Genomic DNA, 13705 nt, shown 5'->3' with positions numbered 1-13705 from the left:
TCTCTTTCCTCTCTTCAGGAACATTTGCTGCTAAGTCATTCACAGAGAAACTCCCTAGGGATAATCTGTCACTAGGGTCCCCTTACTGTGTTCTCCCATTAGATACAAACAGGATTTTTGTTTGTGTAAATGTGGCAATTTAAAATTCCAGAGTAGCTTGTTATTTTAATGAGTATCAGGTTTTTTTTTTTTTTTTTTTTTTTTTGGTTTTTCGAGACAGGATTTCTCTGTGTAGCTTTGCGCCTTTCCTGGAACTCACTTGGTAGTCCAGGCTGGCCTCGAACTCAGAGAGATCCGCCTGGCTCTGCCTCCCGAGTGCTGGGATTAAAGGCGTGCACCACCACCGCCACAAACAAAACTGGTAAAAAGAAAGATTAAAGAAAATACAATATCAAGTTCTTCTCTAAATCTTTAAAAACTATATTTATAAATTAGAAGAATGAACTGGATGTATACATGCAGATTATTCAAATGCAACCCTTTTATTAATTTTTTTCTATTACAACAAACAAACAGCTGAGGGCCAATGAGATGGCTCTGTATATAGAGTCTTGCCACACAAACCTGATACTCAGTTCAATCCCTGGAACCCACATAAATGGGGGAGGAGAGAACCAAGCCCACAAAGTTGGCCTCTGAAATCTACACACATGCCATTGCACAACCCTCATCATGCACAAAATAGTAAATAAATATTTAAAAAGGTCAACTCTAATGGATCAAAGAATTTACCATAAGCCCCGAATTTCAGAAACTACTAGAAGAAACAGAGGTAAACCTTGAAGACATTGGTATAGGTAGTGTGTAGTGGGTAGCCTTGTTATTTAGACAAAAGGGGGAGATGTAGTGGGTAGTCATTCCAACCTTGATCTGGAAGTTCCAACCCCCATTGAGGCTTCGGTAACTGTCACACCTGCAAGGCAGGGCCAAGAGAGGACTCTGAAGACCCGAGATCCGGATGCACGGACTCTCTTGGTGCCTGGACCCTGGAAGCTGGAGGTAGACTGAGCAGAGTTCTCCAGAGAACACCGCCGGACTGCGACACACCTTTCCCAGACCCTGTAACCCACCTATCCCTTCACTTGTAAGTTATGCCACTAAATAAACCTCCCTTTTAACTACGTGAAGTGGCCTTAATAATTTCATCAATAGTAGTGTTTTTCTGGATAGCATTCTCAAAGCACATGAAGTAGAGACAAGAGTTACCAAGTGGCAAAGGGAATTATCAACAGATTGGAAACAGCATCCAGAGTGGCAGGAAGTCTTTGCCAGCTATATATGTCTGATGGGATAAATACACAGAATCTATGAGGAACTGAAGAAGAAAGCCCTCAACCAGCAGCCAAATTAAAGCATAGGTAAGAGATTTGAATATATGGTACTCAATGAAAAACACAGATAACCAATAAATGCATGAAAAAATGTTCAGCAGCAGGTTCCTGCAAATCAGAATTGTGAGGAGGTACAATTACACCCCAGCTAGAATGTGAATCATCCAAAATTTTAAAAAATTAATAATGGTAAGGATGTATAGAAAAGACAACTGTGATACAGTGGAATGCAAATTAACAGAGCTACTATAGAAACAGTATTGATGTTCCTAAAATAGGTCTCTCTTTTGGTCCACATATCCTAATCCTGGGTATAGCATGCAAAGGAAAGAGAATCAGCTCACCAAAGAGAATCCTGTGTATTCCTGCTACAGCTACATTTCACAATAGCTAAGGTATAGAATTGGCCTGTGTGCCAGTCAACATGTGAAGATAGAGAAAGATCACACAAATGATTCTTAATCAGAAGCATGGAATCCAAGTTGCAGGGCAACTGGAGGTTGTGCTAAGCAGAAATAAGTCACGTAGAGAATGAGAGAAATATTACAAGTTCTCTCTTATATGTAGATGCTAAAATATAAAAAGTAAATTGGACCCTAAATAGAAGAGGGATTACTATGGACTGGAAAAAATGCTTGGAGATGGGTTCAGAGTAAAATGAGAAGTAGGGTGGATGAACATGATTGATGTATTGATTGGTTGATTCATGATATATGTGTATATAGAAGTTTCAGAGTAATCCCATAAATCCATACATTAAAACCAACAGTACAGAAATGGCTGCAGTAATTTAAGCTTTCTCTAGTTACATGTGAGGAGCATATTTTTTTTTTCTGTGATATGAGCCTCAGTACTTTTCTAGTCAAGTTCCTTTTCATATATGACATCAGAAGTGTCTTATGTCTCCTCAGTTTGAATAAGTTTCTGGCAGTTATCTGCAGGATATTGATTTCCTCATTTTTCACTTCATTTATACCCAGTTTAAATTTTCCTTCAGAGTTCTTCCTGTTCTAAATTTTGCTGTCCCTTGCCTCACCACCCAGCCATCTTTCTATAAGCTATAGATTTCCTTGTCTCATCATACTCACTGCTGGTGCAGACTCCTGCCATGATCCTCATCAGTTTAGAGACTGTTCAAGTCTTAAACGGTCCTCAAGAGCATTGAAAAAGTTTGCCCCAGACACACTCATCAAGCAGATGCCAGTGCTCTCTCAGCAGCTCTCCTGAGGCCACCTGGGTCTGCTGGCTTCCAGGTGGGCCACTGACCCATCACCCCTTGTGTTTTCCCTTGGTCTCGTCAGGAGCCACATGATGTAGCTTCTTCCAGGTGTTCCCTAGGGCTGGGATCCTGCTTCAGAGTGCTCAGGATCCCACTGAGAGCAAGACTTTTGTTCAGGAAAACATTTTAAAGACGAAAAGTCCTTTAGCTTCAGCTCTAACTCTGTGTAAATATAGCCAAGCTTCACTAGCATTTATATAATTTTCTAGTCTAGTAGATGGTGACTTAAATTGAGGGCTGGCAACCATATGCTATTTATTTACCTTGATGTCCATTTGGGACCAAACCAAGGTATTCAGGAAGTAATGAAAAAACTGTTTGACACTATGAGTATAGTAAGACTACATATTACTCACTAATCTATTGTTTTATTATTATGTGTGAATTCAGGCATGCATGTGGATGTCAGAGGACAATTTTTAAGGATCTATTCTTTTTCTTTCCATCATGGGTTCCAGGGATTGAACTCACATTGCCTGGCTCATGTAGAAAGAACTTTTACCTGATGATACGTCATGTCAACCTGGTTCTTACTAATCTAAAATACTATTTTACCACAAGAGAAGAGTTCAAAGGCTTCAGATCCCAAGTACTGTTAAAGGCATAGAACATGAAGGATGTTGATTTGAACATTGTAGTACACATTCATTGAAATACTGTTTATGTTAAAATATTTATTTTTTTCATTTTTTCCCTTTTATTGAAAAGATTCTTTTTTCATACAGTGTATCCTGATTATAATTTCTTTCTCCTCTACCCCTCCCCCCCCCCCCCAGTTCCTTGTCTCCTTTCTGGATCCACTCCCTTTCTGTCTAACAGGTTTCCAAGAGACAACAGCCAAACATGATAAAATAAACTAAAATAAGATAAGCAAAAACTATCATATCAAAGTTGGACATGGCAATTCAACAGGAGGAAAGGAGTCCCAAGAGCAGGCACAAGAATCAGAAACCCATTTGTTCTCACAGTTAGGAGTCCCATAAAAATACTAAGCTAATGGTGAGAATATAAATGCAGAGGACCTAGTGTAGACTCATGAAAAATTTTAAAATATATAAGGAGACAGAAATGTCAAGTCTCTTTGTTTGATTATTGTATGCATATATCAAATCATTACATTCCACCCACAAATGGCTACAATAAAAATGATAAACATATTACAATACATTCTGGAAGGCTGCTAGGCAGAGTCAATGCAACACAGCCACAAGTCTGCTACCCTCACCCTTAATTTACCAACTTAGAAGAAAACTGGTGTTTATTTCTGATCCCATCTGCCCTTTTCTGCTTCTGACAGCTTTTGGGACAATCAGAAGAGGAAACATGGGTAAAGGTGCTTTGAAATGACAGATGTTACCTGCACTTGCAGGGTGAGATCATTATGATATTTGAAATTAAAACAAAAACAAAAAACTAAACTTTCTTAAGCTTCATGTCCACCCACCCCAGTTCAGTAGCAGCCTCCCTGATATCATAAACAACCCATGCATAATATACCATTTTCTGTCTTGGCACATACTGATTTATATATGAAATGGTTAACCTAGATCACAAATCTACCTGACTCAGATGTAATTGCTGTGGATTGGGGTCATCGGCTGGCAGCCCAGGAACAGTGGCTACATAAGGATAGAAGAAAATCTGATTCTTTTAGCAAGTTGTGAAATGATCCCATGTTCTCATCACATTGTATTGCCATGGCTCGACTGGGCAGTTTTTTAAATACACTGACTTTTGCATTATTATATTGCTACCTTTTTTTAAAACAAGGGTTTGCTTCTGGTGGACATCTCTAGTGTAAAGGAAGAAGTATGTATTTAAGGGTCAGCATGTGGTTCTGATGTTAGACTGTATGTTTCCCTAGGCCCTTTGTACTTCTGGACACTAGAGTTTTCAAGTTAGGAGAAAAAAATGGCAACCTCAGTTTTGGAGGAAAATTTAAATGTGATAATACAGGGTAAGCAATTAGCAAGGAGCCTGGCACTCAATGAGAGAAGTTGCCCTAGCGATAGCACACTTCCTAATCCATGTTCATCTCAGAGCTATAGTAATCACACAACAGTATAGGTATGCCATAAAAGTAGACAGACAGAACAATGGAACAAGGGAGAAAGCCTAGCAATAAGCTTACACACGTGATCAAAGCACTGGAAATATTCACTGAAGATTATGTCAGCTCCTCAACCGTGGTACTGGAAAAAGTGGATAGCTGCCAGCAAAAGACGCCCTCATACCATACACAAGAATAACTCAGAGTATGCCACAGACTACCATGACACCAGAAACTGAAAAACTGAGAAGTGAGTGCAGGAAAACCCTCGACACGGGCAATGGCCTTCTAGGTATGATACTAAAAACGCAGGTAGCAAAAAACACTCCACACAAGCGGATGCCCATCTACCCAAAAGCTCTGCCAAGGGAACACTGAACAGAAAAGGCAGCCAAGAGAGTGTAAGAGCTTGTCTGCAGACCACACCTCTCTCTTCCTAAGCTCTCCCCACCTCCATGTGTATGTGTGCACGTGAGCACAGGTGCCCATGGAGGCTATCTCCTGTAACTGGAGTCACAGGGAGTTGAGAGCTGTCCTACATGGGTGATAAGAACTGAACAGCAGTCCTTTGAAAGAACAGCAAGGGCTTTTAACTGAGGAGCCCTCTCCAGCCCCACAAATCACATTTCCATAAGGGGCTCACATCCAACAAATAAAGGGCTTGAAGACCTTAATGTATTCAAACCAAAACCAATAAGAAAAGGACCTGACTATCTTTCTCAGAGAAGACAGAGAGATATCAAACAGGCATCCAAAGCAGTGTTCTACATCACTGTATTACTTCACTCTCATTAGAGTAACTGTTATCAAAACCACAAGGGATGTGAGGGTGTAGGAAAAAGAGAACTCTAATATATTGTTGACAGGAAAGTGAACTGGTACAGACGCCATGTAAAGCAATATAGAAGTTCCTCAGAAAATAAGTTTACATATGCAGTAATCCTCCTTCTAGACATAATCCACAAGACATTAAATCAGCCCTTCCTTTTTGTGTGGTTCTGGGGATCCAACCTAGAGTGTTATTCAGGGTCAACAGATGCTCCATGCCACATCCCCATCCTTGACATTGGTACCCATTAGGTATCTGTACCACCATTTTCACTGAAGTAGCTGAGTCAGAACAACCCAATAACTTCACTGATGGAGAGAGAAGGAAAATGTTGGCTATGTTCATGCTAAACCAGTATTTATTCAAACAAAGAGATCCTGATACCTGTGAAAACATGCATAAATCAGAAGGGCTTTATACTAAAGGAATAAACTAGGAACCAAAGGGTAAAAGATCCCATGATCCCATTTATACATAATTTTCAAAAAGTAGAATTCCTGTTAGTATAGATAATTGTAGTTTCCAGAGCTGGAGGTTTTGGTAGGATTGAAAACGAAAGTGCTGTTGCTCAAAGGGTACAGATCTTCAATTACAAGGTGCACATGTTTTGGAGATCTAGTGATCATGGATGAGTTAATTTATTTAATTCTGGTATCACCACACATTGTACATGCACAGCAAACTGTTATGTTTACCCTGATGCCTCCTTTAAAGTCCTTATTTTAAACACAAAAGAAATCTATGGGCCACACATCTCTGCAGCTCAGAAACTATGGAATGAAATTGTCATCCAAAGGGGGAATTGCAACATCTACCTGGGGGATGTTTTCTATGTAAATATTGCTGTTTCAACATGAAAACAGATCAGTCTTTCTTGACTCACCAACACCCCAGCCCCAGCTCAGTTCTGTACAAGCTCATTGGTTGAATTCACTCCTGCAATTCAGGCACCCTGTGAACCTGCAGGACTAACCATCCTATATAATGGAGACACCCCTACTTCTGTCTGTGCTTAATTACAGAGATCTATTGTGTTTTTTTTCTGCTTTATGAACATAAAACACAGTTTTATTGGCAGACTTCTGTGTGTGTATGCAGATGGTGAGGGATGGGGAAAAGTGAATTCACAGGTAAACTGAACATCCCAGAATGATCACAGGTGGGCTGTGAGGCAAGGCTGGGTCCTGTCACCTTCAGTTAGCTTTCCCTACACGACAAATTGTGGCTCACCATTCAACTAGTCACTGCAGTGGTCTATGGAGATGATCACTATGCAGGATGGAAATTGAACGATTAGTGTAGGTGTTCTCTGTTCATAGCCAAGAATAACATTGCAGTACCATCATCTGCCGCTGGAGCCTGCAACCGGAGGATGGCCACCACAGTGTCTAGCATTTCCTGGAACAAAGAATTGGCTCCAAGTTTCTCCTGATTCACTGAATCCTTTTGCATCTTCGGACAATTGTTTTTTACCTCTGTCTCTTTGGAGAGACTGAGGCTAAGAGAAATTAGATGATAAGTCCGAGGTCATAAAACAATGAAAAAAGGAACACATTGAGATTCCAATCAGGGCAGGTGCCCCACAAAGCATTGGTTCTTTCCAATTCTATCACATCTGGTAGCCAACTCCAAAACTGCTCTTTCCAGAGGATGTAGAGGTACAACTGAATTCTTTAAATGCACTTACGCAATCCTTCCAGAGCCACATTTGTGTCAGTGTGCTGATCTGTATTCAGTGTTGCCACCCACGTGTGGAGGAAGAAAGCATGCCGCAAATACAATGTAACCTTTGTTTTCCAGCTTCCATTGTGATTGAGAAGTGGTGGTGCCACATGGATCCTTGCTTGGAAGGAGAGGATTGCAGAGTGCTTCCAGACTCCTCGGGTTGGTCCTGCAGCAGTGGCAATAAAGTCAAAACCACCAAGGCAAGTATGGCCAAAAGGCAACTGTAATTTACAGCTGCAGGAGCTGTTGACTCAGGGGCGTTCCTGCTGTGACTGGATCTCGCCAGCCAGCAAGAGAACAACATTGTTTTATGTTGATAAACCAGCCAGGGCCGTGCTACACTGTGCCTTTAGCCTTTCTGGAAAGTCTATTTGCCAGTGTCGCCCTATGTGTCAGGGCAGTGATTTGGTGGGTGAGCTCTTACTTTCGGCAGGGCCCCTAAATTCCCTTCTGCTCCTTCATGAGCTCAATTTAAAGTAAAGGTTTCGGAGTCGACAGAGCGGTGTATCAAAGCAACATGGTGAGAATCCATGCCAGATCATGCCAGATGATTTACGCAGGTAGGAAACACGATGCCACAGAGATTGGAGGCTGGCCAGGTGAGATTCTTATTCAAGTCTTCCACAGCTTCTCCCTAGTCGTTCCCCCATTCTGACTTTCTTGGCGCCTGAAGGAAAACAAGAGCCATTCAGTTCTTCAGTGAGAAGGAAAACTTCTTTGTCTCCTTACGTCCACTCAGTTACTTGGATTATTAGAAGTTTTGACTACCAAATCCTTCCATGACTGCTTTCCCAGCTCCCACATCCAGATGACTAATGATTTCCTTCTGGTATAAACTCCAATCAGTGGTTATGACAAACAGTATTTGTGAAATGTCAGCCCTCTAACACAGGCCATCCTAAAGCCTCTGAGCAGCTTCAGTCACCACATTGGCCCTTCATAGACAGTCCAGCAAGATAGCTGCTCTTCTTTCTGCTCCAGATCTCCTGGTCTTCTGTTGGTCTCCATTACGGTGCCTTTGAGGTGGTTCTTCCCTCTCATATGATACGCTGCCTTCTAGTCATCTATTATCCTTCAGGGAATCCATCCTTGGTTGCATCTGGGTTCAGTGTTTGAGTGTCTGCTAGGCTTATATTTACCATGGATAGCTGTATTCCTTTGCTTCTGTCTGGTGTGGGATCTGTGACATCAGGTCCTTGTCTGTGTTTGCTTATCTTGGTAGGCCCAGATCCAGCTGATGTCTCCATAGTTATTTCTTGAACACCCATTAATGACAGGTCTTTCTGAGGTTACTGGAGATAGATGGCTTACCATGATGTCCATTCAAATTCCTTTCCCATTAGAACGTAATTTGTCCTTATTAGTGATGTTGTTATTATAATAACTTCTGTATTGTCAGGACCTATGTGGATTCCACCCATCACAGACTAAAATATTAAAAGGTGATCGCATCCCAACTAAACTTGCACAGTTTTCTTTTTTGTCATTATTCCATAAATGATACAGTATACAAACCATTTCTGGCTGGAGCAATGGCTCAGCAGTTAAGAGCACTTGCCGCTTTTATAGTGGACTTACCATACATGCAGACAAATAAAAAAAAAAGCATCATACATACAAAAATAATTTTTGTTGTATTTGTGTTGTAGCTGTTGTAAGCAATCTAGAGATGACTTAAAGTAAAAAAAAAAGTTTACATATACTACATGTAAGAGTTATATACCATTCTAGGTAAGTTTTTAGCATGTACAGATTTTGGTTTCTGGGAGATCTTTGAGGCAGTCCTCTATAGACAGAAAGTTACAAGTCTCTTTTTACATCTATGTTAGAGGAAATCCATGGAGTTGAAGTAGCAGGGAGGTTAACCCTCCCACTACCCCATGGATCCCACTAGGCCACTCCCAATAAACTTCCAACCACCTAAAGATATTGTACTCGTTAAGCAAATTCTGTTTCCTGCTCCTGACTCCTTTCAGCTGTTCCCATAAGTACTTTCTAAATAAAAAGTATTGAAGTCTCCTATGAGGTTAAAAAAATAATCTCCCATCTATCAGTGATTAAAATAAACTTTCATTGCATTTCTTGTAGACTAAGAAATAACATTTTAGAAGATTAAATTTGTATTGATTTTTAGATATAAATGTAAAACAAGATTGAGTGGAAGCCAAGTGAATCCTGGAAAAAGAATGTGTGTAAGCAGTTCATTTGGTAGAGTGGCTCTCTCTTTCTGAGCAGTTAGTGAGAGCATTAGCAGGAAGCAAACCTTTAGGGGCATTTTGCCGCTGTGTGCTGGGAGTATGAGTTTGCTCTAGCTAAATTCTCAATGGTAGTGACATTTCATTTATCTCCAGGAAAGATGTAGAAACATAATACAGTTCCCCAAGCCACTGTAATACTTGGGCCGCCTTTTTTTCAGTGATATGCCTTTTGAGAGTAATCTGGAAGGTATAAAACTTTGTTTCCTTTATTAGTCCAAGTCAGCGTGCCTTGAACTGCATAAAACATTTTGTCTATGATGGCTCATATGCACACAGAAGTTCATTTAGGGAGCTCAGTCTGCCTCCCATGCTGAACTTGGCATTCTTGCTTGGAATGGTACTGACCTTATATCTCTGGAGGGACAGCCGTCCTGTTACGGCCAATACCTTAGAGGAGATATTAAGTAAGCAACCAAACGTTTCCATTTTCCTTAGAGAATCTGTGTACAACAGCCTTGGAACACAGAGCTCAGGATGTCAGTCTTGAGTCATAAGCCACCTATGCTAGGATTTTATTTCCTATTTAAATGCAAATACAGAAAGAGTTAGCATTGGGTTTGAGATACTAATGGGCTCTGTCTCAGAGATGAAAGAAAGAGGCAGACAAGTCCTTGTCCTTAGTCATCAGCCCTAGATAGAAAAGACTGACATCCTCTTCATTCTCCCCAGGTGGTTTCCAGCTTCTCCTGAGAAAGCTCAGGAACCACTTCCTGTGGGAAAAGAAGGTTTGCTGTTCTCATGCCTCCTGTCTCATTCCTTCTCTTATGAGCTTTTGCTTGACACATCCCTATTTCAAACCGTCAGTGCTGAGGTGTCTTACAACGACCCAGTGTAGCATCAACAGCAAGAGTTTGTCAGAGCATTTTAATAATTTGTCTGTAGAAGAAAACAACATTGATCTTGAGAAAGTCTATGGTATTTAAGCTTCTTATTTTGAAACTGTAAATACGGGTAAGACCTGCTTTAAAGGAACAGTTGTACTGGGTGTTTTCTTGCCCTTTGGGGACACTGCATAATATGTGAGGATATTTTGGGGTTGTCATATGTTAGTGTCTCATGTGCCCTAGTCCTTGCTCATACCTTCCTCAAGTGACACCTTGATTGAGGCCTTTCTCTTGTGTCTTGGGGGTACCACCATGGGTCACTGTCATAATTATTTCATTGTTTCATGACTGTAGAATATTTACCATGGGACTTGTTAAAACTGCAGTTTCTGGCCCCACATCTAGGCTGTTTGGCATATTAAGCCTGGGGCTGGACTTAGAACACAGACTTTGAAAAATGTTGTGTTGCTTCAAGAATTGGTACCGTCTTAGAGTGAAATGACAAGAAAAAATATTCCAAGCAAATGGGACTAGAAAGTAAGTAGGAGTTTCCACTCTACTATCGGATGAACCAGCCTTGACACTGAAAGTTATCAGAAGAGATAAGGGATGACACTACATTCTACTAAAGGGAAAAATGAACCCAGAACACATTACAGTCCCAAACATCAATGCACCAGGCTCGAGAACACTCCATTTCATAAAAAGTATACTACTGAACTTCAAGACACAAACCAAGTGCAATTCAATCATAGTAGGGGACTTCAGTATCGCCTCTCCCCAGGAGATAGGACATTTGGACAAAAATAAACAGGGGTACATTGGAATTAAGTGACATTATTCATCAAATAGACTTAGGAGATATCTATAGGATAGTCTACCCAAACACCAAAGAATATACGTTCTATTCAGCCACCCATGGGAGTTTCTCCAAAACAGACCTCATACTGAGACATGAAACAATTCCCTACAAATACAAAAAATTGACATAAGTAACTCCATATGTGCTACAGTTCAGTAAAGCTTACAGTCACAAAATAATCTATAGAAACTATATAAACTCATAGATATTAACACATTACTGAATGATGAATGGGTCAAAAATCAAGACAGAAGTTAAAAATCTTGGAAGGAAAAGCGACAACACAACACAACAAAACTTATGGGACACATTAACAATGGTCTTAAGAAAATGTGTAGCTCTAAGTATCTATGTTAAAAAATCAGAAACTACATAAATAAATGACTTAAAAATGCAGCTTAAGGAATTGGAAAAACAAGAACAAACTGAAATCCAGTAGATGGCAAGAAATAATGATCAGAACAGAAATTAATTAAATAGAAACAAAATAATATAAATAATCATTAAAACTAAGAGTTGGTTCTTTGAAAAGATAAGCATGATCAAAAGACCTTTAGCACAGTTAACGATATACATATACACGTGTGTGTGTGTGTGTGTGTGTGTGTGTGTGTGTGTGTGTGTGTGTGTCCAGAAAAAGGAGAACCAAATTAACGGAATCAGATGTACAGGGAAGCATTACAACAGACACCAAAGCAACACAGTATATTATAAGGTAATACTAAAAAAAACCCTATACTAATTAAATTATAAGACATTAAAAGAATGGATGAATTTCTAGATTCATCTAAATCACCAAAGTTAAATCAAGAAGAAATCCAGTGCCGAATCAGACCCATAACAAATAAGGAGATTGGAACAGTAATCAAGAGTACCTTCTGACTAAAAGAGCACAGGCACAGAATTCTGACACAGAATTCTAGCAGACATTCATAGAAGACTTACAATCAATATTTCTCATTTTATTAAAAAATAGAAAAGAAGGAACACTTTCAGACCCCTTCTATGAAGGAGTTCTACTCTATATTACAAAATATGAAAACCAGGTAAAGATACAACAAACCAAAACTAGTGGCCAGTATACCTGATGAACATGGATTTTAAAAACCCTATAAAATACTTGCAAACCTAATACAGACATTTATCAAAAGATCATCCTCTGTGATCAAGTTGACTTTGTCAAGGAGATGCAGGTATGGTTTAGCATATATAAATCAATAAATTTAACAAATCATATAAATTGCCTTAAAGATAATAGTCACATGGTCCTATCAATAGATGCAGAAAAGGGTTCTGACAGAATTCAACATGAATGCATGGTAAAAGCCCCGGGGAGAGTAGGACTGAAGGGAATATACCAACGTGATAAAGCCTATACCTGACAAACCCACAGCCAGCATCATTCTAAGTGGAGAAAACCATTAAGCAATCCCACTAAAATTAGGAATGAGACAGGGATGTCCACTATCCCCACACTTCTTGTCATTATAATACTTGAAGCACTAGCTATAGCAGTAAGTTAAAAGAAGGAAATTAAAGGGCTACAAGTAGAAAAATGAAAAGTCAAACTGTCCTTATCTGCAGATGATATGGCATTATGTATAAGAGATTCCAAAAATTCCATCAGTAAGCTTTTAGAAATGATCAACAATTTCAGCAAACTGGAAGGATATAAAAGCAGCTTATAAAAATCAGTGTGCTTTCTCTGAACCAACAACAAATACATTTGGAAAGAAACCATGGACACACTCCCATTAATAATAGCTTCAAAAATGTCTAGGAATAAAACCTAATCAAGGAGGTGAGACCTTTACAATGAGAACTTTAAATACTCCAGATAGAGATGGAGCAAGACAGTAGCAGATGGAAAGACCTTCCATGTTTATAGATTGGAAGAATTAATATTGTGATAATGGTCACCCTACCAAAATTAATTTATACATCTAATGCAATTCCAATAAAAAAATCCCCATGACATCCCCCCCCAACAGGGTTTCTTTGTATAAAAGACCTGGCTGTCCTTGAACTCTCTTTGTAGATCAGGCTGGCCTCAAACACAGAGATCCAATTGCCTCTACCACCCAAGTGCTGGGATTAAAGGCATATGCCACCATGCCTGGCTGACATTCTTAACAGAAATAGAAAACCATCTTAATATTCATATGGAAGCAAAAAAACCCCCAGACAGCCAAGCAATCCTGAACAAAAAGAATAATGCTTGAGAGATTGTCACACTAAATTTCAAGCTATCTTACAGAGCTGTGCTGATGAAAAAAATATGTTATTAACACAAAAATAGACATTTAGATCAGTAGAACAAAATAGAAGACCAAACAAATGGGAATCCACAAAATAATAGCCAATGATAGTTGACAAAAATCCCTAAAATATGGTGTTGGAAAAATTGGATGTCTAAATGTAGTAGAATAAAATTGGACTCATAGCTATCACCCTATGCAAAAAAAAAACTACTCCAAATGGGTGAAAGTCTTCAGTATGAAACTTGAAATGCTGGAACCAGAATAGAACATAGGCAGTGCCCTAAAA

At 39.5% G+C, this 13705-nt stretch overlaps 1 protein-coding gene across 2 annotated transcripts in view; it reads left to right on the top strand.

Annotated features, from left to right (window-relative positions):
• Tafa4 (TAFA chemokine like family member 4) overlaps positions 1–13705 on the top strand; it is a 198373-nt gene that overhangs the window by 174595 nt on the left and 10073 nt on the right. For both annotated transcript variants that reach the window (XM_052719987.1, XM_052719986.1), the window contains exon 5: positions 7290–7414. In XM_052719987.1, coding sequence (XP_052575947.1) covers positions 7290–7414 — 125 coding nt within the window. The remainder of the gene's footprint in view (positions 1–7289; positions 7415–13705) is intronic.

This window comes from Peromyscus californicus, unplaced genomic scaffold, assembly GCF_007827085.1.
Source record: "Peromyscus californicus insignis strain IS unplaced genomic scaffold, ASM782708v3 Scaffold_6__1_contigs__length_162567912, whole genome shotgun sequence".
Taxonomy (NCBI): Eukaryota; Metazoa; Chordata; class Mammalia; order Rodentia; family Cricetidae; genus Peromyscus; species Peromyscus californicus.
This window is presented reverse-complemented; position numbering and strand designations above follow the sequence as displayed.